This window comes from Notamacropus eugenii, chromosome 1, assembly GCF_028372415.1.
Source record: "Notamacropus eugenii isolate mMacEug1 chromosome 1, mMacEug1.pri_v2, whole genome shotgun sequence".
Classification (NCBI taxonomy): domain Eukaryota; kingdom Metazoa; phylum Chordata; class Mammalia; order Diprotodontia; family Macropodidae; genus Notamacropus; species Notamacropus eugenii.
In genome coordinates, this window is record NC_092872.1 from 703,007,771 (window position 1) to 703,033,696 (window position 25,926).

Sequence of the window (25,926 nt, forward strand, 5' to 3'; positions counted from 1 at the left end):
ATGTCAAGGAGAAAATACTGCAAGCAGCCAGAAAGAAACAATTCAAATATCATGGACCCACAATTAGGATAACACAAGATTTAGTAGCTTCTAGATTAAAGGATTAGAGGGCTTGAAATATGATAATCTGGGGGAAAAGAAGCTAGGATTATAACCAAGAACCACCTTCCTAGCAAAACTCAGTTTAATCCTTTGGGGGGGAAAATGGATATTTAATGAAATACAGGGCCTTTTAAGCATTTCTGATGAAAAGACAAGAACTGAATAGAAAATCTGACTTTCATACATAAGACTCAAGCGAAGCATAAAGATGTAAACAAGAAAGATAAATCATATGAGAAGTCAATAAAATTAGCTGTTTATAGTCATATATGGGAAGATGATACTTGCACCTCCTAGGAACTTTATCATTATGAGGGCAATTGGAAGAAGGGTGGATGAAATGATTCCCAAACAAATAAAATTAAGGGGTGAGAAAGAAGGATGCACCGGGAGACGGGGTAAGGGAGAGGCAGAATGGGATAAATTAAAACAGAAGCAGATAGTAGAGGGGATTACATGATTTAGGCATAAAGGTAATATAATAAGCAAATCGGAGGAGCAAGAACCTATGAACAGAGGAAAAATTTATGACCAAACAAGAGAAAGTGAGCATTATGAGATGTAAACTGGCTAATTTTGATTACATTAAATTAAAAAGGTTTTGCACAAACAAAATCAATGTGGTCAAGATTAGAAAGAAAGAAAACTAGGGAAAAGATTTTACAGTAAGTTTCTGTGATAAAGGTTTCATTTCTCAAAAATATATTGAACAGAATCAAATTTATAAGAACATAAGTCATTCCCCAATTGATAAATTGCCAAAGGATATGAATAGGCAGTTTTCAGAAGAAGCAATCAAAGCTATCTACAGTATTATAAAGAAATGCTCTAAATCACTTTTGATAAGAGAAATACAAATTAAAACAATTCTAAGGTATTACTCTACACGTATGGGATGGGCTAATATGACAAAGAAGGAAAATGACAAATGTTAGAGGGAATGTGGGAAAATTGGGACACTAATGCACTATTGATGGAGTTATGAACTGATCTAACCACTGGCAAATTTGGAACTATGCCCAAAGAGTTATAAAATTTGATCATACCCTTTGACCCAGCAATATCACAACTAAATCTATATTCTAGAGAGATTAAAAAAACAAAAATAACAAAAAAGGAAAAAGACCTATGTGGACAAAATATTGACAGCAGCTCTTTCTGTGATGACAAAATATTGCACATTAAGGGCACACCCATCAATTGGGGGCTAAACAAATTGTGATATATGATTATGATGGAATACTACTATACTCTAAGAAACGACAAGCTATCAGGATATGCTTTGAGAAAAACCTGGAAAAGTTTACATAAACTGATGCCAAATGAAGTGAGTAGAACCAGGAGATCACTGTGTATAGTAGCAGTAATATTATAATGATGATCAACTATGAATGACTTAGCTATTCTCAGCATTACAATGCTGTAAGACAATTACGAAGAATTTATGATTAAAAAAAACTATCCATCCCCAGGGAAAAACTGATGGTGTTTGAAGCATACTTTTCTTAACTTACTTCTCTTTTGTCAGTGTTTTTTTTTTCACAACATGACTAGTATGGAAATATGTTTTGTATGCATGCACATGGATAACCTCCATCAAACTGCTCGCCTTCTCAATGTGGAGTGGGGAGAGAGAGGGGAGGAAAAATGTGGAACTCAAAATTTAAAAAAAAATGAATGTAAAAAATTGCTTTTACATGTAAATAGAAAAAATATTAAAATAAAGAGACAGATTCTGGAAACTAGGTAAGTCTAGATTTTGCTGTCAGTGGTTTTATGCCCTCTTAATCAAACTACATTAATTTGCAGAGAATCATCTTAGTTATTAGTCAGGTATATATATATATATATATATATATATATATATATATATATATATATATATATATATATATATATATATATATATATATATGCCTATAATACCAATACCAATGTTTATTAAAAACAAAAAAAACCAACCATTTCCCCAGCTGAATTAGTAACCTATGATAACTTTTAAAAAAGAAATACTAACAAGGCTAAACAGAAGGTAAAACTAATTTCCAATTTATAATCTTTTAAACTATTACAAAGTATGCTAATCACAAACCATTTCTGTTATAAGAAGTCTCATAAGATCCTTTACTAGGCCAATTTATGAACCCAGTTTGAATATACAAATTTGTATCCTCAAACACTAAGGCTTCTTTAAAAAAAAAAAAAGAGGATTTAGATTTCAATAATTCAAAATGACTTCCTTCAAGGAGTTTACTTTACTTTCACAGCATGCAAAAAGCATGGATTTTTTTTTTTAAAGAACCATCACCATCACCACTGCAGAAAATGGGGTAGCAAAATAGTACTCATGAAATATTTCTCTATTTTTTTAGTTGTTTTTCAGCTGTTTAAATGCAGCTGCTTTCAACCTAGGGCTCCTAATGAGCTGTCCAGCAGATCAAAGCAAACTCCAGCAACTTTATTTGGGTTATGATACTCAGGGTTCTCAATATAGTTATTAGTATACACTAGAGCTCTTCACACTCTAAAGTTGTGGAATGCTTCTAAGCTATTTTCCCACCAATCTAAGCACCACCAATTCCTGGTACAATATGGAGGAAAGTTCTTAAAGTAAGTGAAAATATAGAAATGTTTTTTTCTTTTGAAAGAATCGCACCACTTTGGTTAAGATGGTTATAGGGTCATAGGAACATAGATTTAAAAGTGGAAGTCACTGAGTCCAAACCTCTCATTTTATGAGGAAACTGAGGCACAGAGAAGTTAAATGATTTGCTCAGGATCAGACAGCGTCAGGATATGAGGCAAGACTTGAACTTGCTGACATGCAAACTTACAGAGCTGCTCTGCTATCCCATGAATACGCTAGCAAAAATCTAGAAAGACCACCAGTAGAATAATGATCAGGGAATCCTACGAGAAACAATAACTTTGCCTTATTCAGTCCAAAACTACACAAAATTGGTTGCAATTTGTGAAACTAAAAATTTAAGAACATTACAAAGTCTGACAAAATAAAAAATACCGAATATGAGTAAAAACAATTCTAATCCTTTCTCCTCACTCCCCAAAAGCAAATCAAACAATCCATTTCAAAAGTTAGAAACAGGTTTGTTTACGTGGTTAAATTGAGGCATCAAGGTGAGGTAAAAAGAATAACAAACTTGGGATTGAAGTTAGATTCCTGGGTCTGTCTTTAACTTGTTATAATCATGAACAAGTAACTTCCTTACTGAAGATCAGCTTCTCCATATGAAAAATAACATGATCTCTCCAAGATTCCATTTAGCTCTAAAAATTTCATGACTTTATTTTTACAATTCATATTATAATAAGGTGGTTTAATACAAAGTAACATACAGAAAACTATCAAGACTAGAAGGGAAGAGCTAAGAAACTCTCTAGTGTGTGCTATATGGTGATATAAAAATTTTTTCCCCTTCCTAAAATAATTTCTCAAAGTTTACATAAAATTGTGAGTGCATGTGTGTGTCTATATATATATATATATATATATATATATATATATATATATATATATATATATATAGAGAGAGAGAGAGAGAGAGAGAGAGAGAGAGAGAGAGAGAGAGAGAGAGAACAAAGTGAAACTATATAAAACTTCAAATAACCTGAAAAGTCACAAGAGGAGATGTGTATATATTGTCTATTATCTGTTCGGTTCTATTTTGTTAAACGAAAAGCCTTTGGTAATCTTCATTATCTGTTAACAGTTAAGTTTAATATAAAATATTTTTAAAATTTTATTTATAAATGTGAAATTAATCAACACTGTGGATGAAATCTTCAAATGTACATGAAGTATACTATGATGTTTTGCTTTATGTGGACTTTCTAATGACAACACAAAGAATATTGACACTGCCGTCATTTCACCCAGAAGTTAAAAGAATGTATATCAATTGCCACAACAAGGAATGCATAAATAAAGCATTTATCAAGCGCTTATTATGTCCAAAGCACTGTGCTAACTCCTGGGGATACAAATAGAAAGTAAGACAGTCCCTGCCCTCAAGGAGCTCAAATTCTGCTGAGGAAGATAACACACATGGAAGGTTTCAGCTACAAGTCAAATGAAAAGGCCCCCTGGTCCTTAGGGTACAGTAGCAATGCTTACAGATGCTGATGCCTCTTCTTTAATAACATTCTTCACTGACAAAATCAAGTCAGTTTGATGTTGAACTCTGATGGCACAACTGTCTTTTCTGTGTCTTCAGAACCTGTGTCTGCAGCACCCGCAGAAGTGGTTGCCAGGCTGCCTCCTCAGAAGGGATCCTGGATCCTTCCCAAGATGAGGGTTGAGGGCTCTCAGCTGGAAGCCTAACTATTCCCAAGACTCTTGGGCTCAGGGTCCTGAGCTGGCTCCATCAGAGCCTGAAGGAAGATGGTGGTAAAGGCAGTAGTGGTGGTCTGACTTGCCTGGACCAGGCTGCCTCCTGTCTCTCCCTCCCTTAGGGGGTCTTGCTTATTGTTTCAGAAAGGCTGGCTTGTGTGCTGCCTCTGTGTGGCAGTGGCTAACAAGGTGGTAGGGATGGCTAGCCCTTTCTCCACAGGAGCTGTTTCACTGGAAGTCTAAAGAACCCAGACAACACTTTAGTCAGCAAATATCTGGCTTACTTTTCAAATGGAGAGAGATGGCTGCCAAAAGTATCATTGGGTTAGAATATAAATTTCTCTATAAAAGAAGGATGATGGATGGTTACAGCAATAACATTAATCAGGCAGGATAGAAGGTAAAATCAGTTTAAAGAAAGCTTGGCAAAAATACCCAACTAAGCAAGTCATCCCCAGAAACCAAGTATCTCAGAAATTGTGATGTCTGATGTTCCACTATCCTGTTGGAGAAAGTAGTTCTGTGGAAATGGAATCAGAACCATTTTCTCCAACAGAATAGTGGAATGTAACATCACAATCCCTGAGATACCGATACAGCAGGAGTTCTTCGTCTTTTTTATATCATGGACACCTTCAAAAGACTGATGAAACTGATAAGTCAGTTCTCAGAATAATGCTTTTAAATAATTAAAGTAAAAAGACTAAATTTCAGTTTTTAAATGTTAGTAAAAATATATATGTAATTCTTTCTCATAAGTTAATGGACTCCAGCTTAAGAACCTTTGTTATAGACAAAAAAGAAATAACATCAAACAGAATAAATATAAGAGAAGCAGCTAGCCTAGACCAAATGTGTATATCAATCCTTGCTGGAAATTATATAATTATAAGGGTATTGATAATTTACAAGATAACTGAATGAAGGGAAGATCCCAAAGGTGGAGGGAAAAACTCAGATCTTATTAATACTGAAAAGAAGTGAAAGAATATCAATAACTACCAACCTCTATGCCTACTCTCCTATCTATACAAAATCTTTATCAAAGTCATCTATACATAAATTGAGGGCATTAACAAGAAACAAGCAAGTGGTTTCAAGTGGTATTCCACAATAAACTATGACTTTTATCCTCTCACAACTGAAAGATATAGAAAACATAAGATCCAATCATGTTTAGTGTCTGTTGATTAAGGAAAAATACTTGATGAGGGAAATGAAAGCTGTCTTTTGCAGTAGCTTATCTCCCATCCCATACATTAAGTTCATCTGGAATTTTTTGGAAGGTCTAGTAACAAAACAATCTTTTGCAATGACATCTTGGTAATAAACATTGGTTGAAGTATAAAACAAAGCATCTGCTATTATAAGGGAGGAGGATCCAATGCAAAATCCAAATTATAGAATGTTATCGTGGGGATGATGAGGTTGTTCAGAGGCTCCTGTTTGACACTGTTCTGACTGTATCAAGCCCTAAAACATAGCAGAGATTCCTACAAGAGTCAGCAACCACTCAAAGGAGTTTTATCTTTTCATCCCCAAAGGAAAGATCAAAATGGATGAAGAACACCTACTGGTTAAATTTCAAAATATATTTTGTATAGATGTATCCTATAAGAATGTCCAACAGTATGTATATCTGGGACAAACAGTATACAGAAGAGACAATGGGAAACAAAAGGGGTGAGAAGGACCTTTATTGCTTTCAGGAAACTATAAAGCTGTTTTACTGACTGCAAGTTTCCAATGAAAACACATGTCCATCTTTTTGATACTAACATTCTACCAATACTGCTATATGATAGTGAAACATGTAACACCAATGCCAGCCTTTGCAGAACTACAGAGAAGTATCACACAAAGGGCAACAGACAGGTACATGATGGGTGTGAGCAGGCTCTAACATAAAACCTGTGAGGAACTTCAGAGAACCTAAACTTTGTTTATTAGTCAAAGAAATGGTTTAAGGTAGAAGAAAAATAAAAAACCAACTTATACCAAGATGGAAAAGGTACAATTTTTCATATTAAACTCATATACTAAGTGCCAGTTTACTTGTGCAGAGGATAATATTGGTAACTCTTGAGATCATGAAGCTTAAAGCCTCATTCAAGTTTTCCATTTGTTTCCCAAAAGGAAAGTGAATTTTACTGACATCAAAGTGACATAAGTGTTGGAGAAAAGATACAAAATCAGGTTTTCCTATTACAAATCCGGTGCTCTTCCCACATCTTGAACACTTTACTTTTACTGAAAGCAAATTTCCTAATCAAAACATACCCACATTCAAACATAAGAAAAAAACACATTACAAAATAAAAAATAAATTCTGGTACATCTCTGATCCTCTGCATTAGTGTGTTTAATCATGAGATAATCGTATGTCACTTTGATACTATGTGATCTATTTTAATAGAGTTCATCATAACCAACCATTTTGGAGGAGAAAATAGCTAATCTAGAGAGAGACCAAACTTGAAGAGCAGTTCACTGCTCATTTCCCACCAGGTTGGAGTCCTCTGGATTTCATCATGCTTTCTAGGGCTTTTTCATCCTGCATAACCATATTAACCTTGAAATTAACTTTGTCGTGTAAGTACTCTCTGTCTCTGGAACCCCACCCTCTCTTCCTCTCTCTCCTTGGAGAGAGTAGAGGATGGACAGTCCAGAGCTCTTCCCAAATCCTTTAAAGGGAGTTCCCAGGGTGGCCATCTCTTCATTTCCTACCACTCTGTACTCCTTGGGATTTCATCATGTCTCTGAACTGACAGCCCTTCTCCCTGACTCCTTCCCACCCGCTTCAGCTTTTTAAATGTGTTTTCTTCCTCCATTGTGTGTTCCTTGAAGACGAGGAAAGTGTTTTGTTTTTCTTTGCATCTCTAGTGCTTATCATAGTTCCAAGTATGTAGTAGATGCTTAAAAATATTTGTTGACTGATTAAAAACTGAAAAACAAATATCATATGTAAGTTAAAGCAGCCATAATTCGATTAAGCTCTCCATTTGGCTCTCATCATTTATATAACTACAGATTCTTTTGAGTGCAATAATGGACTAAACTGTATTAAAACTAGGGATAAATACAAGTCAAGATGTGGTGTTCTAAGAAAGGGTGTGTTCTGATCATTTAAAAGGATGTCTGTAGTTAAGACATAGTTCTAGTCGCAGAATACAATAGGGAAAGGAAAACAAAACAAAAAAGGAAAATCCTAAATCCTCTTGGGTTGGATTAGTTTTTCCTTGGAGGTTATTAAAGCTGTCTTTAAGATTTGATTGGGTCAGGGGACTAAGGTTCAGGCTGTTAATGTGTATGAGTACAAACACTGCCCATATTCCCAGCAGAGACACGATGTTTGATCATCAGACTGCCAGGAGCAGCAGAGAGACAGGGGCTACCTCAGCTGAATTAGTGACATCTCGTTACTGAATATCTGTATTTAATATCCTTATTCTGCTACTATTAAGTAAATTTTCTTTTAAATAGTAAATGTTCCATAAATATCATATTGTTCTAATTTTAACCCTAACTACCAGAGTACTGGCTTGAGTTAGGTCTTTTCCTGTAACTCCTAGTAGAGATACCCAGAATAAGACAACTACCCCAAGACAATATTGAAAAGTGAAAAGAATGGGAACTATTTCTGAAGTGAGATGAGTCAGTCAAACTAGGATGTGAATAAGGACTATGAATCAGATGATAACATGGGGTTACATATTTAGGAAGAGGTATGGTAGAAATCTAGATGGCTCAACTGATAGAGCGCTGGGCTCTGACACTTACTAGTTGTGTGACCCTAGGGAAATAATTTAATGTTTGCCTTAGTCCACTGGAGAAGGAAATGGCAAACCCTTCCAGTATCATTACTAAGAAAACCCTGTAGATAGTGTAGTCCATGGGGTCATGAAGAGTAAGACACGACTGAGTAGCATCATGGTGGAGATCAGCAAGTGAACAGATTTCTGAGGGTGGGTCACTGTCCTTTAAAGCTGTACTGAGTAGGAAAAGGGGTGTTTCTAATAACAACAATGATAATAATAATATCAGCTAGCAATCACATAATGCTTTAAGACTTAAAAAAAGCACTTTACAAATATTACCCACTCCATGATGGAGGTCCTATTATTATCCTCATTTAACAGACAAAGAAAATTAGGCAGCCAAAAACAAATGATTTAGCTTGAGTCACACAGTTCGGAAATGTTTGAGGCAGAGCCTGAATTCAGGTCTTCGTGACTACAGGTCTAGCAGTGCATCTATTGAGTCACCTAGATGCCTCGCTTCTAGAGTTACGGTTATTTCTGGCTATCCAAATCCCTGTAGAGGTGGTAGGCCTTGCTTCTCTATGGCCATCTGAGAGGGTAGGACTCCACCAAATTTATTCCCTTTAAGAGATATTGATGAATTTGGAAATCCCCAAGAGAGCATCCCTTAACAATGTCAGACAATGTGTTATTCTCTATATCTGGAACTTAAAACCTACAACAAAGGTCCCTCACTCTGGTAATTATATTCTTCACAAAGTCATTCACTAAATAAGTTCTGCTTTTAATTTTGCTACTGATTTCCATTATTTTTAAAAAGTCAATTACATCCTGATCACCAATCAGCCCACTATACATAATATAGAGTTAAAAGAGGTACCAAAATATTAGCTCTGGAAACATGAAATTATTTGATGAAAAATTATTATACCTTTTCTGAAATCAAGTAAACTTTCACCTATAGGCAGCCAGGTGGTGCAGTGAATAAGAGTGCAGGGCCTAGAGTCAGGAAGACTTATCTTAGTGAGTTCAAATATGACCTCAGACACTTCCTAGCTGTGTGACCCTGGGCAAGTCACTTAACCCTTTTGCCTCAGTTTCTTTATCTGTAAAACAAGCTGGAGAAAAAAATGGCAAACCACTGCCAGTATCTTTGCCAAGAAAACCCAAATGGCACCATGAAGAGTTGGATGTGATTGAAACGAAGAACAAAAAACTTTCACCTAAGTCTGTAGTATTTATACAAATCCAATTTTGGACTCACCTTTAGAGTGTTTTCCTGAAGGCCTCTTGGGTAAAGACTCCTCAATGGAATGTGCTGATGTATGTAGTGCATTTTCCAAACTGTTACCAACACTATTTATAGGGGTCTCTGCTCTTGGGGTGACCTAAGGGAACAAAAACAAATATATAATAACTCCGCAGTTTCAATTTTTTTCCATTAAAAAAGTTAATTTTTCTTCTTGCATGACTGTATCCACAGAATACAACTAGCTGACAGTAGCAAATCTGTGGGTTAGCATATAGTTTTGTAGCTTTTGGTAAACGATTTCTTAACTTGAAATGGTAGTCGAACGGGTAGGAATTATTATTTTTAAAAACTTTCTTTATGTTACAGATTTAGGATTCCTTCAGTTTTACGTTTATCAACAAGCATTTCTTAACCATTTACTATATGCCACCAACTGTATTAGGTGGTAGAGATACAAAGATAAAAATCCAACTGTTCCTCTTCTCAAGGAGTTTACGTGCTCTCAGAAGAAACAATTCATTCTTATACAAGCAAATACAAAGTATATGCAAACTAAAAGGCAGTAGCATGGTGGCAGGGGTGTGGAGGCCACTTGTGGCCTCTAGGCCTTCATGTGCAGCCTTTGATGGAATCCAAACTTCACAGAACAAATCTTTTTATTAAGGGGATTTGTTCTGTAAAGTTTGGATTCAGTCAAAGGGCCACACTTGAGGACCTAGAGGGCCACAAGTGGCCTTGAGGCTACAGGTTCCTTATCCTTGGAGTGAAATGGGTGATGGATTTGGAGTCACAGGACCTGGGTTTAAAATTCTGATTCTGCCTGGCTATTATTATCAGTGAGAACTTGGGCAAGTCACAACATCTCTGGCCTCAGTTTCCTCATCTATCCAATGAAAGAGCTGGACTAGATGATATAGTGCTTCTTTTGGCACTACAATCCTATGACTCACTCCACAGACAGCTGATTTTGTGAACCATAGCAGATCTCACCTGGAAGAGAAGTGTTTGTTTTTGGAAGCAGGGCTATATAGCAAAGACAAACTGTTGGTGAAAGAGGTAGGATTAAACTACTCATGTTTCTACTAGAGCAGGAGTCTGTGAACTTTTAAAAACATTTTTCTAACTGCATTTCAATATAACTGGTTTCCTTTTTTAATACTATGTGCTTTACTTTATGCATCTAAAACATTACTCTGAAAAGGGGTTCATAGGCTTCCCCAGACAGCCAAAGTGATAAATAAGAGCCTCTACGTTAGCAAACACAGATAACCTCTGCGATGTTAAGAAGCACTTTAAAATTCCACTTGACAATCGGTGTTTCTTAGAACAATTTTGGCTAGCAATATTTCAAGGATAATAACAAAACAAAACAAAAAAAGTATTCTACTTTACCAATTCAGATTCATTTGTAATTTGATATCTCAATTTTGTACTAGCTGCTTCAAAAAAGAGCACAGAAGTATATTCTAGTTGTACCCACGATATCAACAGAGGACTACTGTCCTAGTATTTGCATATGTTGCACCTGCTTTGAAATGATAAATGTTTCCATGCTCTTTTTAGGAACCTTTTTGTAACATGCACTAGCTTTGGATTTGATTTATGGTGAAGATTACATTGTATTTGATCTGGAATTTGGAAGTTCTGATGAGACCTTTGCCTAAAAAAAAACAACAACAAAGTTTTGACCCACTATATTCCATACTAACATACCCTTTTTAAGGGCTAGTATAATGAGGAGTCAATAGTAACAGTTTCTCTCTTAAACAACAACCCTAAGGCTCCTGTCCCTCCCAGTGTGATTTATCCATTTATGTATTTTTCTTTTCTATTAAAGGGACCATCCCCCTGACAACTTTTTAAAGAGGCCTATTCACTGAATGGGCACTACCTCACTTTAAGTGAGTACCTAAAAAGGCCTTAGCCTAAAATGCGAAGGTCTCCCAGTGCATCCTGGGCCATCTCCAGTCATCCTGATGAATATCAGGTCACTAGATCCAGATGGCTCAGGAGGAGAAAGTGAGGCTGGTGACCTTGCACAGCCCTCCCTAACTCAAAACAGAGTCAACTGTAAATCATATCATCATTTCTCTGATGTCATGGTCCTCTTCGAAAACAATGGATGGACACGACAATAGGTAAATAACTTGAGTCAGGATGAGGCAAGTCAGAAGCAATAAGAAAGTTGGAAATTTGCCTTCTTTCCCCTCCCCTAAAAAACCCCCCACTGTTTTAATCCATGTGAGGGTCTGAGTGACTTTCATGGGAAATATCCATTATTTCATGCTATCCAAGTTACATTAAACATAGACAAAATTAATCATAATCATATGTGAAGACAGGAAAAGGAATAAAAAGTTTATCCTCTGCCTTTCAAAACTGATGTATTCCACCTCAGATAATCTTTATTTCAAAATGCAATGTCTTTCAAGTCTTTAACCCACTTTCTCTCTTTCCTCCTCTAATCCTATTAAATTCAGCAAATTATCAATTCTATTTTGTAGACAAAAACTGAAAATACTCTAGGGACAATTTCTCTACCACAGTAGAAATTACGCTATTGATAAAGCTACATCAAGGAAAAGGCCACAGAATTTTAAAGGAAGTTAGGGGGAAAATGTTTTAAGCTCTAGAAGGTGTTCGGGTCTCCTTCAAATTGCTACAAAAGGGTTTTTCCATCTACTACCTTTTGTTGCTCCTAATTAAATGTGCTTTTCTTTATGTACTAGCATTCTAGATGGAAAAAGTAATGTTTCACCTATTTTATTTTTATGTTGTTTGATTCTTAGGACTGCAGGAGTTTCCTACCATTATTTTCCCATTGGTTTCAGCTACAATACAGATCAGCCTGAGAACCTATTCACCACTTACAACATCCTTCCTACAAGAAAAGTGTGTCCAAAACAATTTACAAACTCTAAAAATACAACTAAATTTGAGCAAAGTCAGAAATACACATGCCTACCAAATCATTCCTTTCTCCCAATCTTGTTCTTACTTTAAATATCCAAAATTATATCCGGACATTTCGTTAAGAGTTTTGGAAGAAAGCAAAAAATGATAATACAGATCCAAGGAAGCAATATTAATATAACGTACATACACACATATTCAAATTACCTCAAATGATTTTTAACCTTTTTTTAGAATAGCACCGTAAGCACAGGAATTCCTCCCAACCCCTCATTTTAGGAAACAGAATCCTAGCATCCATAGACATCATAGCATTATGGAAGGAATCTTAGAGACATCTAGTTTCTAAACCCTTCCTGTGACAGATGATGAACTCTTTCTAAGACAGAATCACGGGATCATAGAGACAGAGCTGGCAGTGACCTTTAGAGGACACCTATTCCAATGCCCTCATTTTACAGATGAAGAACTGAGACCAGAGAGGTTAGTGACTTGCCCAACATCCCACAGATAATAAGTATCATATCTAGTTATGACATATTAGGGTCCCCTGACTTCTTCCACTGTATCATGCTACTTCAATGTCTCCCAGGAAGAGCAAAGCTCAGAATCCAGATTTCTGGGCTCCAAATCCAGTGCTCTGTCCACTATCCACCATCAACATGTGAAATTTATTTTGAAAAGTGCCTAAATGTAAAAATGTGTTACCATGTTACTTTCTGTAGTACATACGCTGTTCTTTGCACATGAAAACTCTGACAACTTATTCACAGGATCTTTGCTGTCTGCCAACCAGTTCTAACAGAATTGTGCTGAACTGTCCATCCTATCTCCACTGTTTGCTAACAACAGGCATGCCTGATAGTTTGCTGATGTATAATCTTGTGACTATTTCTCTAGGTAAAGAACCTTGATTCTGGCCTTATTAGCAGCATGCTCTAACTAAATCAGTTAACCATAAAATGAAATAATAAAACAATAAAGAGATATAGTTCTTATTCAGCTGCCTGACAAAATTAAAAGCATTACAACTTTTACTCACTTAGGATGGTACTTACATTGCCTACCTTTTGAGGAAAGTGTTTTGCAAACATTAAAGTGATTATACAAATATGAGTTGTTAAAAATTGCTCAAATTGCTTTGTACTAGAACAAAGTATCAGACTGATGCCTGTGCACATCAGACATGACTGCTGTAAGGGAATAACAGGAGATCTTTAGCCCATAAGCAACGTCCCAAGATTCTATCTTCTATCAGCCTGTACTTTTATGCATTACAAGGTTCACACCCTGAACTACCACTCCTATGCAGGAAAACCAAAAACCATCTGTTTCTAGCTTTACCAAAGCTCTAGTTCCCATTGTTTTCAGCTGCCTATATCTCCACCTGAATGTTCAATCACCTAAAAAATAATCAGCCTTATCTTCTCTCTTCCTAGTATTCTTATGGTACTCAGTCACGTAGGCTTCAAACTTTGGTACCTATGACTCCTCCTTATCCATGGACCCCTAAATCCTGTCAGGCAGCCCTACCATTCTTCTTTCACAATGTATCTTTTATTTGCCTTCCCTCCTCCTTTACTCCACACTCAATAACACCACTCTAGACTTGGACCTTATTATATCACACCAAGACAGTCTTCTGAGTTTTTAGCCTTTCTTCCTTTGGCACTCTCCTCCCCCCACCATATCTCACATAATAGTAGTGAATTCCTCTTCCCCAAATTCTGATTTTATCATTCATTCAACAAATATTCAAGTATCCACTCCCGGATCAAAAATCTTCAGTAGCTCCCTATTACCCATATTACAAAAGTCTTAACTCTCTTAACAACTGATAAGTTAACAAGTATTTATGAAGTACCTATTACCACTGGGGATACAAAGATTCAAGTAAACAATTTCTGCCCAAGAAGAGCTTGCAATCTGGTCAGGGGAGACAACTAATACTTATTATCTAAGTATGTACAAAAAGAGATACAAAATGATTTGGGGGTGGAGGTGCAGTATCCACTGGGGTGGCTGAGATAAGCCTTGAAGGAAACTAGGGATTTAGTGAGAAGTAAGGAAGAAGGGCATTTCAGTAATAGGAGACAGTCAGTGCAAAAGCCTGAAACAGGAGCAGGGATATTGTGTGTACCAAAGAAGGTCAATTTGGCTTGGTGGAGAGATAATATGTAGAAACGGTAGAAGGAAGCCTCATTAGGCTTCATTCAGTAGCCTCTCACAATCTGGTTGCAGCCTACTTCTTGGCCTTACTTCCCACTATTTACCTACCTAAACCCTCATTCTAGTTAAAATGGCCTTACACTTTACACTGCCCACTGTAAATGTCCCCTTTGCCTCCTATCATAATTATACCTACCAGCTTTTACAACCTTGTCCAAACCCCACCTCTCCCATCAAGTCTTTCCTCATTAAAACTGCTGGAAATATCTCTTTTTCCTCTAAATTCCTCAGATACGGCACCACACATGACATTTAATCCAATTATTTGTTCATGTTTTTCCAACTAGATTCTCAACACATTTATATATGAGGCCTTAAAATGATAAAATAGATATTACATGTAACCAGAACGGGTTACACCAACATACCCCCCATTCCTACTCAAATTTTAAAGTCTTAAAGTCTTCTCTCCCCTTCTTCTGCACCCCCTCTCCCCACTCCCTTAAGATAGTTTACCACATGATCAGATTTAGAGCAGGAAGCAACTTCACAGATCAAGTCCACTGTCTTCCTACTACAGAGAAGAAAACAGGACCAGAGAGGTTAAATAACCTAAGACTACACAAGATAGTTAGTAGAACTTTTGTTGGATAGTGTGCCTAATACAGTGTCAGCGCTTTCCATTTTTTTTTTCTGCAATGAAGATGTGTTAGATCCCACAAAACAAGAGGAAGAGAACCACACCCTAATTAGACAGATTTTGGAATAAGAAGCCCCAGCTTTACAACTGCAAAGTCTGTGAAGTCACCACTGCACCACTCACTGATTCCCCCACCCTGAGACTGATAAGTGGAGCCCCTTCCAAACTTCTTGGAGAAAAACAAGTCTAAAAGTAGATACCTGCATCTTACCACTATACCTAAGGCCACAGTCAGGCTTCAATAGGTTATGTTATTTCCCTCAACAATTATTTTAGGTCTCAGCAAGTTTCTCCTAGTTCTGTCCTCCTTCCCTCAATTCCTTATGTTTCATCCACAGCTATGGATCTTGAAATTTTAAATTAAAACATGTGAGGGTAATCCTACTGCCATGTATGAAAAGGAATGAACTTGGAGAATATCTAGTGCATTTCCTATCATTTGATAAACTAGGCCTTGAGAAGTTGTCACTTGTCCAAGGTCACACAGGTAGTATAAGTAACAAGACAGGAGCAGAACCTAGGTATTTTGATTTCAAATCCCACCCTTTACAAAATATAGGCACAATCCAGGGGACAACTTCGTTTTTTAAGAGTAATAATTCTCTTCAATATATCATTTCAAACTACTGCCTCTTAATCCTTCATTATGTTCAATTTCCCCAACAAGTTTTATCATCTTTACTTTGATATTTTGTTTATACATAAAACCATCTTCATTTGAACTTTCCAGAAACTTTTTTGTTATTTTGGGTTAAAGCTAATTACTCCCATGTGACTTACGCAGTTAAACTCAAAAGCATTCTGACTCATGCTCATGCTGAAGCATAAGTCATTTTAGTTTAATGTCCCCAAGAGCAGAGATCTGATAATTTCCAAATGGTGCCCTTCAGCTAGGAAGATGATATTATGGTTACTATTATTTGCACTAATTTTAATATGCAAATATTTTTTATTGGAGTCTTCATCATTGTAAGGCCTAACATTTTTAAAGATTTTTTTTTAAGACCTACAAAACATCTTCCACTGTAACACAACTATTTTTCTCTTCTCATTTCTAAGTTACTGCAAACTACCAGAGTTTTAAATTTGACATTCAACTAACAGAAATGAAGTCTGCCTCAAACAATATGCTTCTATGTAATGAAATTTTACTTCAGAAAGTTGGGATGGAAATCTAAATTCAATATTTTTTTTACAACTTATAAATCTATTCTACATAAATAAAAATTAGCATGACACAGAATACATGCTGTCAATTTATATCCAATTAGTAATATAGATCATCCAATGAATTTCAAGAAGGAAAATTTCAGTGCTAGATAAAGAAGTAATGACCATTAGAACTGTCCAGAATTGAACTGAGCTGCTTTGGAAATGATCACTTCGCTTCTATGTGAAGATCTATCAGCAATGTGGATGACAGAATAAACATAATAAGTAGGAATGTGGCCTAATGTGTTCTTCTAAGGTACACTTTAACTCTACGCTTCTAAAATTGTAATTTTAGAATACTCAAAAACTCCTGGACAGAAAGGTGATTCTCAGCCTCTTTGGAGCTGACACACTTTACTATTTGGTTAATTTTATACACAAATGTATGCATGCACACCCATATGTATGTACACACACGCATGAGTACACACACACATAATTACTCCACTAATTATGACATTTTTAAAAAATTAGCGAGTTTCAATAAACTTTTGTAGTATTAATTTCATACAGAAATAAATCTGAAGCACACTAAAGATACAAACTGATTGTAGATGAGTTCACTTTAAACAGCTCATAAGATCCTTAAATAAATACTGACTGATTAGTCTATAAAACTTTTTGGTTTACCTACCTGGATGGAAATGCATCTGAATCACAGAACTGATAAAAATTTTGGTATCTTAAAAAAATCTATTTCACTGTGATCCAATAACATATAAATGATAAGGTCAGGATAATTATAATGAAATGTCAAATTGCAAGGTCTTTTAACATTAGTAGATGATGATATTCTAACCTATTGACCACTTTAGAACTATCAGTTCAGGAGATTCAACCCCTTAACCCAAAATGGTATTGAATATCTACACAGAATGCCTACAGGCCATGGAGGAGGCTAGGCCAACACTTCAAAAGCTCAAGGGTTATAGAAAATGAGATAAGGAAAGTGCTGGCATATACCTGACTGTGCTTTGGAAGAATTTCAGAAGACTTAGAGCTATAAGAGATTCTCAATTAGCATATATTAGCCTACTGTGATACCAGGCATTATGGATAGTTACAAAGACAAAAATGAAAATGATACCTGCCCTCAAGGATCTTCCACTAGTGTGTGTTGGGGGGGGGGAGGGGGAGATGAGGGGGCAGAGGAGGAAAAAGCAACATCATGTACCCAGTTAGTAAATACAAAATACCAAGTAATGTGGGGGAGGGGGAGATCAGGAAAAGTCCCCCACAGAAGGTGGCACTTTGAATGAAGCAAGGATTTCCAATAAGAAGGGATGAAGAGGAGAAACAGGCAGAAGACAGAATATCTTGTATAAGGAAAAAGAAGTAGGCCAGTTTTTAAAATGGAGACTACTTTAGAGGGGTTGATAGGAAATAAGTCTAAAATGATAGGGTTGTAGCTAACTGCAAAGTGTTTTAAATGTCAAACATAAGAATTTGTATTTTTTACTTTAGGGGCTACCAAAGTTTTTTGAGCACTGGAGTATAATAGTCAAACTTTTGTTTTAGGAGCGTCAATTTGAAGAGAACAGATTGGAAAGGGGAGAGATAAGAGGCAGAAAACCTAATTATAAGACTACTTAATTTAGGTAACAAGTGATAAATTGAGGGGTCACCGTGTGAGGAAGGCTTAGGAAACAGAAAGAAGAGAAGTGGGGTAGCAGACTGGATGTAGGATGATGAGGGAAAGGGAAAAATCAAGGAAAATTTTGAGGTTGTAAACCTAAGTAACTAACTAGAAGGAAAGTGGTGCCCTCCACAAAAATAGGGAAGTTAAGACAGGTGGGTTTAAGGGGAAAGCCTGAGTTCCACGTGGACATGTCCAGCAGGCATAGGATCAGTTAGAGTATAGGAAAGAGATATGGGCTACTTATACTCATTCAAAAATAGTCAGCATGAAAATAACTGAACCCATGGGAGCTAGTATGTATATGTGTGAGAGAGGGTGGGGGTGAGAGAAAGGGAGAGGGCAAGCGAGAAAAAGGGAGAGAAAGGGCCTAGAACAGGGCCCAAGTACACTCACGAAGTATAAGAGGCAGGATGGATGATGATCCAGCAAAGAAGACTGTGAGGAGGAAACTGTACAGGTAGGAGAAAAACCAGGAGAGCACAAAACTCAAGGAAAGAGTATCCAGCAGAGGACGGTCAACAGAGTCAGATGCTCGAGACAGATCAAGGAGGATGAAGACCAAGAAAAGATCACTGAATTTAACAATTCAGTTAGCTACTTGAAGAGTAGTTTTAGTCTAATGGTAGAATTGAAAGACAAACTGCAAAGGGCTACGGGAGGAATATGAGATGAGAAAATAGAGGCAGTTAAGTGTAGACATATTTTTCTAGGAGTCTAGCTGACTCTCTTTGGTCATGTTAATGCATGAATAAAGAAAATTCACAATATGTTCTGTTTATGCTTGTGTATGTACATGCTGTCTTTTCCACTGTATTTGTATCCCCAGAGCTCAGCACAGTACCTAGCACAGAGTAAGCACTTAATAAATGTTTGATGACTGATTCTATGCAAGCTCTTCTGTTTCTGTAGTGATTGAGGCAGAATGGCATTAAAGGGGGAAGAGGATGAGAAGGATCACACAGGAAAACCATGGATGACCATGATGAACAGCTAATGTGTCCTACTGGCATATTCAAGATGTGCTACGTGGACCATCTGTGGTGAACTTATAGGAGGACACAGACATGGGATCTTCAGAATGGGCTTATCCACACTAAAGGCAACACTTGATCACAGATAATAGACCCATTAGAGCATTTGAGTTTTGACTATGGGGGGGGGGGCGGGGAGACAGGATGACAGCTTGAGAGGATAGCATTTATCAAGTGAAGGTGGATTTCAGGTTTTCTTTTAAACAAAGATGAGAGATCCAGCAGGTTTGTAGATAGCAGGGAAAATGCAGTGGCCAAAATCTTAAAGGTGATGGGATTAAGGATCCAAGTAGAGGCAAGGGGAAAGTTCTCTTCTTCAAAATTGGGGAGAAGAGGAAGGTCATGATGGATGTTAAGTCCTTTTGATGAGACGAAGGAGGGACAGGGTGGTATAGATGTCTTGAGGAAGGAAGATGCTATGAAGAAGGTGATAGTAAAAGAATTACCATGCAGTAGGGAGAGCCCAGGTGAGATGAGATAACAAATGTATAATGAACTCTAGGGCATTCTAGAAAAATATCATTCATCAGCATTTGAATTGAGTGGAGAAGGTTGCTGCTACAGGCTAATTAAGGGTTAGGAACTAGAAAAGGAGGTAAAAGATTCAAGGGGTTAAAGACAGTATAAATGGTTAAATAGTTAGAAAGAAAGTCAGTAATTCAAATGGAAGCAAAATGAGAATAGTGTAGGACTGGGAAAGCAAGGAAGGATGGAGTGACTGGAGAATTGAGTGTGGGTACAAAACAGAGGTGGTGATAAAATAAAGATGAAAGTTAGGTTAAGGCCAGATAGAAGAATTTCAGAGCTCTGGATCAAGGAGGTAGAACACTTGTAAAAGATAAGACCAAGGTTATGACCGCACTTGTGTGCAACTGAGCTGGAATATCAATGTGGGTAATTACAACTGAAGCTAGAGTCTTTGAAGAGACATTAATGCATATGCTGAAGTAAGGGCAGGGTTAGGAGTAAAGGTGGATTGGAAGACTGTGAGCCAATCTTCACACTAAACTGCATGAGAAAGGAGGAGAATGAGTGATCTTGGAGCTGGCAGAAAACTGCCACCAAGATTCTAGATAGAGGGGTATATTTGGATGGAGTGAATCTCAAAGGAGAAGGGTTACTGAGTGATGGCAGCAGAAGGGTCTGAGAATAAGATGAGGATAATTTCTCTTCTTGTTTCACTACAAGCATAGAGTGGGGCTGGGAATTTTAAGAAAAGGTACATTTAATGCTGGAGACGGTAGCATGAGTCAGTATCTTACAAGGAAAAAGCCAGGTCTCTGTGCTTGTAAGAAGATGGAAGGATTATGAGAGGTAGAAGTCAAAAACAAAGAGAAATTTGTCAAGAACAAAAAAAAAAAATGGAAAGGGAGAGCACAGGGAAATAGAGATAAAGAAATATACTGTAGTAGGGACAAGTTTCCAGTTAGGCACTTATGCATCACATCTCTAATTCAGAGGGGACAAAAGAGCACCTAATTTAGGGTGTTGTCATACCTTCATGACAGTTATGCCCCAGACCCTCCAGACCCTATGTAGAATGACGGTTTTATATTTTCCTCCTTGAGGAGCTCTAGAGCAAGGGTACTTAACCTTTTTTGTATCATGAATCATTTTGTCAGTCTGGTAGAGCTTATAGACCAATTCTCAGAATAGTATTCAAAAACAATAGAAAGAAATGTTAAATTTCAGTCAGAAGCTAGTGAAGATAAAGATGTCATTTTTTCCCCACCTAAGTTCATGGACCTCAGGTTAAGAATCCATGCTCTTGAAGGGTCCTTAAGTCAATGAAGAATGGTAAGGAAAACTGCTATTAGGAGGAAGGTAAGGAAACCTTCACTAGTTATGGAAAGCTGAAGGGTAGATGACTTTTAGACATTCTTTCTTGTCCTGCCCCAGATCCCAATTTGATTTTCATCCTACCACATATCTAACTCCCCCTCCACCTCAAACTTTTTATTTTCTAATTGATGCAAAGGGATATTGCATATATGGTTGTGGAAAACTGAATTTTTGTCAAACTTTCACAATATGTTCCTTAGTTTTGCTGAACTTTCCCCTCCTTTTTATCCTTTGTTATAAGAAATGGCTGGGGGGAGGGAGAGGCAAGGAGAAGATATATTGGAAACATAGTGATGTAAAAACAAGGTATCAATAAATTTTTTTTTTTATAAATTAGGGATATTAGTTTGCAAAAGTGCTAACAGAGAACAGTAGAGAAAGTTATCAAGAATCACCATTTCCAAATCATCATAAACAGAATATAGAAATTTTCATCTTAGATAACATTAGCACCTTGATTTGAATAATCTTTTCTTGTTTATAAGCTGTTGAAGCCCCGAAGCAAGCTGTATTTAATTTACAACCTAACCTCAAACCACAGTTTGAAAATTACACTTAAAAGCACTTTTACATTCTGTTAATTGCTCACTTGTTTTTAAAGTTTTATAGCTAGCCAAGACTTAGTGCCAAAGGAAATCAAAACCTTCAACAGTCACTTTGCTTCATGCCTTTTAATAATAGTATACCATTTGTTGTCTGGATAAAAGACTTTGGGGGAGGGGAAGAATTGGTTAACAATAAATCAAGCAAAAAAAAAATTTAACAACCCTTGTTAAATCAAATTTACTGTGCAAACACATCAAATAACATTCACATTTCTTCAGTATCCCTTACCTGACAATACTATATATTTTCTGCAGTTTAAGAGATTTAACCAAGAAGCTTACTGTAGCAATACATCTCTCCCCTCAACTAACCTGAGCCTCAGGAATCAAAAATGCAAAATGACAATACTCTACTTAAAGGTGTATTCTTTTGATAACGTAGGATCCCACATACTACTTTTTTTCAGATTGTTACTTGAATCCCAAAGTTATCTCCTCATTTCTAAATATCCAAATTTCTCTGAACCCACTTGTAGAGTTAGCCCTATTTTCTGCTTGCATGCACAGTACTCTGCAGACTATCTTTGAACTACAGCCCAGCCCATGCTCTACATTTCAGCTCCATCTATCACCTGTCTGGATGGGTTCTTAAACTTTTTCCACTCTCGACTCACAGTTTAAGAAGCCTAGAACAACTATCTCTTATAGGGGTTGTCAGCACTCACTTCCCTCCCTTTCATACTTACTACTTAAAAACTCTTTTTTTGTAAAGAGCATTTTTTTCAATTACATGTAAAGATAGTTTTCAACATTCAATTTTTATAAGATTTTGAGTTTCAAATTTTTCTCCCTCCTATCCCTCCTGCCCAAAACAGAAAGCAATCTGATATAGGCTATATGTACATAATCATGTAAACTTATTTCCACATTCATCATGTTGTAAAAAAAGAAACAAAAGGGAAAAGCCAAAAAAGGTGAAAATAGTATGCTTCAATCTGAGATCAGACTCCATAGTTCTTTCTCTAGAAGTGGACAGTATTTTCCATCATGAATCTTTTGGAATTGTCTTGGATTATTGGATTGCTGAGAAGAGCTAAGTCAATAACAGTTGATCATTGTACAATGTTGCTGTTACTGTCTATAATGTTCACTCACTCAGCGTCAGTTCATGTTAAGTCTTTCCAGGTTTTTCTGATATCTGCCTGCTCATCATTTCTTATAGTACAACAGTATTCAATAACATTCATATACCACAACTTTTTCAGCCATTCCCCAACTGATAGGCATCCCCTCCATTTCTAATTCTTTGTCACCACTTAAAGAACTGCAATGAATATTTTTATACATGTAGGTCCTTTTTACTTTTTTTTCTTTTAAAGAAGGGCATGCAGCAGAAGGCCAGGTGAGTCAAGGAATCAATTCTGGATAAGTAAAAGACCTATTGATACAGGTCAAAGGGGCACAACAAGAATCACCGCATTTACTTAGGTGTGCATTAATCTTGTTTACTTCCTTTTCTTTATTCCATCACTTTCTTCCAATGACTCTATTTTTCTTACTCTGCCACACCTGCCCCACATCACCATTATATATTAACAATTTCTTCACATTATGGCCCAGTGTATCTCTCCCCAATTCCATCAGTATTTACCTGTGGTTTATCTTCTTCATGTCCCTCCATTGCCAAACTCATTCTTTCTCCCAGGTTTTAGTAGTCTAAAGCAGAAGAATCAAAGAAATGCTTCTAATATAAGCTATCAATGATTCTGATACTTTATCTCATTATTTTTAATGTTTTATTTTCCATTCATCCAACCTGTATTTAATACGGCACCGTGCTAAATAAGCACCGTAGGAAACACAAAAGAAGTTTATTTATTTTTTGGAATATACAAATGAGTTGTGGAGACAAGCCTTGCATTATTCTCTACACATGCCATACATTCCAACCGTCACCTGTCATTTTTCATACATGCTTTCTGCTTTCTTGTCTTTCATGTATATCATTTACTTTCACTAGAATGCATTCCCCAAACAATCCTTTAAGGTTCAAATGAAACAGCAGCCTCCCCTCCATAATCCCATTCTATTTCCTTCATCCAAAGGTAATCTATCTTCACTAAATTCCAACAGTGCTTTGCAACTCTTCTATCTCCTGTAGCACTTAAACTATGCCTCTTGTCAATATTTATTTTATAGCTATATGTATTATCTGCCTTGCTAAATGGAAAACTTCTTTGGCCTATTCTATTGTGTAGAAAAACACAAGCCTTAACCAGAAAGAACTTATAAAGCAGGGATTGCAGCCTGCAGCCTAAAGCCCACAGGTAAAATTTTGCCTGCCACCTGTTTTTGTACGGCCCCTGAGCTAAGAACAGTTTTTACATACTTAAACTGTTGAAAAAAAAATAAAAAGAGACTAATATCCCATGACGTGAAAATTATATGACATTCACATTTCAGCGTCCATAAAGTTCTACTGGAACACACAAATGCTCATTTGTTTACACACTGGGTATGGTTGCTTTTGTGCTACACTTACAGAGTAGCTGCAACAATATGTGGTCCTCTCATTGCTTTCCACTTCTGCTCAGAGCACTGACACATCACAGGGATGCAGTTATAACTTGACAGTTTTTTTGGGTGTCACATGTATCACTGTAACATGACATTTTATTACCAGTGCATACCCATCATACCCAAACGAAAAAAGAGGGGGGAAAGCTTTATTATGGTCTCTTGAGCTTAGGGCTGAGATTTAAGTTTTTCTGAATGACAAGATCTGTCTCTCACTACTACTGTTAAACACTAAATAGCTTTGGAAATTACCTTTTGCAGCAGACTTGATAATGTTTCTTAATGAATTCAACTTAAAATTACAAAGCAAAACAGTGCTTATATGTGAAACATGCTGTGGCAAAGTCAATTAGATGACAATTAACACTCTGAATAAAAAGTAATGTCAAGCTGCATCTTACACTTCCTATGCTGTTAAGTTAAAACAAGAATTGAGATCTCTGTTCACACACAAATTTTCAGTAGATATATTTTCCAAGCTCAAACTATAGTCCCTATAGCATTTTTTTTGGACCGTGATGCAAGGTCTTTGCTAGGTCTTGATGCAAGAGCAAAAGGAATTTCTAAATTTTAAAATCCATTCAACTGCAACTGAGGAGCTTCAATCGAACTTTCAATTGGAAGTGATTAATCTGCAATGCAGTAACATGCTAAAGGCAAATATGAAGAGAATACATCTAACAAAATTCTATAAATGTGACGAATATACTCAATTAAAATCATATACTCCTGGATTAATATCAGTATTTGGCAATACACATCTGTGTGAAAACACATTTTCAAAGATGAAATATGCAAAGTCTTCTTACAGATTGTCATTAACAAATGAACACTTGCAATCCATCCTATTGATAAGAGAGTATTAACTTTGAACCCCAATTAAGCAAAATGTCATCCTCCAAAAAAGAATTCCATTCTTCTTATAAGTAGACCTGTATTACCAAAACTTGTACTCAATTATTATGATTATGTTTTTAATTTCATCAAAAATTTTTGTGGAAATTGATTTGTTCTCTTAAACTTAACATCATCAATTATGACTCCGTACTTGCAAAGTCTAAAATATTTGTTATCTAGCTCTTTACAAAAACAATTTTACTGACCCCTATTATGAAGGATCATGTCACTCATTTTTTTAACCCTCCTTTTCCTTCCTTTCCTGCCACACTCCTCCCCACCCTCCCAGCTTGTCAAAGTGCCTTGAATATAAGCATTCAATAAATGAAGAACACCAAACATAATCCTTTTAAATTGTGGCATGAGGCTTTTGTTATTTTAAAATTATTTTAGAGGAAAACACAAAAACATGTGTGTGCAAACTGAACATATTTATTTAAAATAAAACACACATGTACACCTGGTGCCCCCCCTACTTTGGCATTTCGAGGATTGAGTTACTCCCAATCTAAGCACAGATGTATAACTGGAAAGCCATACAACATCAAGTATTTAGAGGATTTCTTGGCCCCAGGACGTTGGGTGAGCCTCCATAGAAGATGAATGGAAAGGCAGGTACAAGGAAAGAAAGGAAGGTACAGCTGCACTGCAGTCTAGACCACTGGTGGGAGTATCCACATAAACAAGATCAAGAATACACCGAAGGATTGAAATAGTTGGAATAAGACGGCAGGAGAACCTAAGTACTAACGTGAATGGTAGTAACTATTAATGTCTTTAAAGAATTCAGAAAAGGAGGACAGTTAAAGGTGTCAAAAACAGAGAAGAGGACAAGGTGGAACTTTAACTGAACCATGAAAGATTTGCAGGACTGATATAAGCAGACACTACAACTATTACCATAAAGGTCTAAAAAGAACAAGAAAACTTATAAA

General features: G+C 36.5%; 1 protein-coding gene across 3 annotated transcripts in view; it reads right to left on the bottom strand.

Moving 5' to 3' along the window:
* Positions 1–25,926, bottom strand: part of ZCCHC14 (zinc finger CCHC-type containing 14) — a 119,267-nt gene that overhangs the window by 73,911 nt on the left and 19,430 nt on the right. For 2 of the 3 annotated variants that reach the window (XM_072636272.1, XM_072636270.1), the window contains exon 2: positions 9,479–9,602. In XM_072636272.1, coding sequence (XP_072492373.1) covers positions 9,479–9,602 — 124 coding nt within the window. Of the gene's footprint in view, positions 1–9,478; positions 9,603–23,168; positions 25,250–25,926 lie in introns of those variants that run through there. The other variant, XM_072636273.1, reaches the window with a different exon arrangement.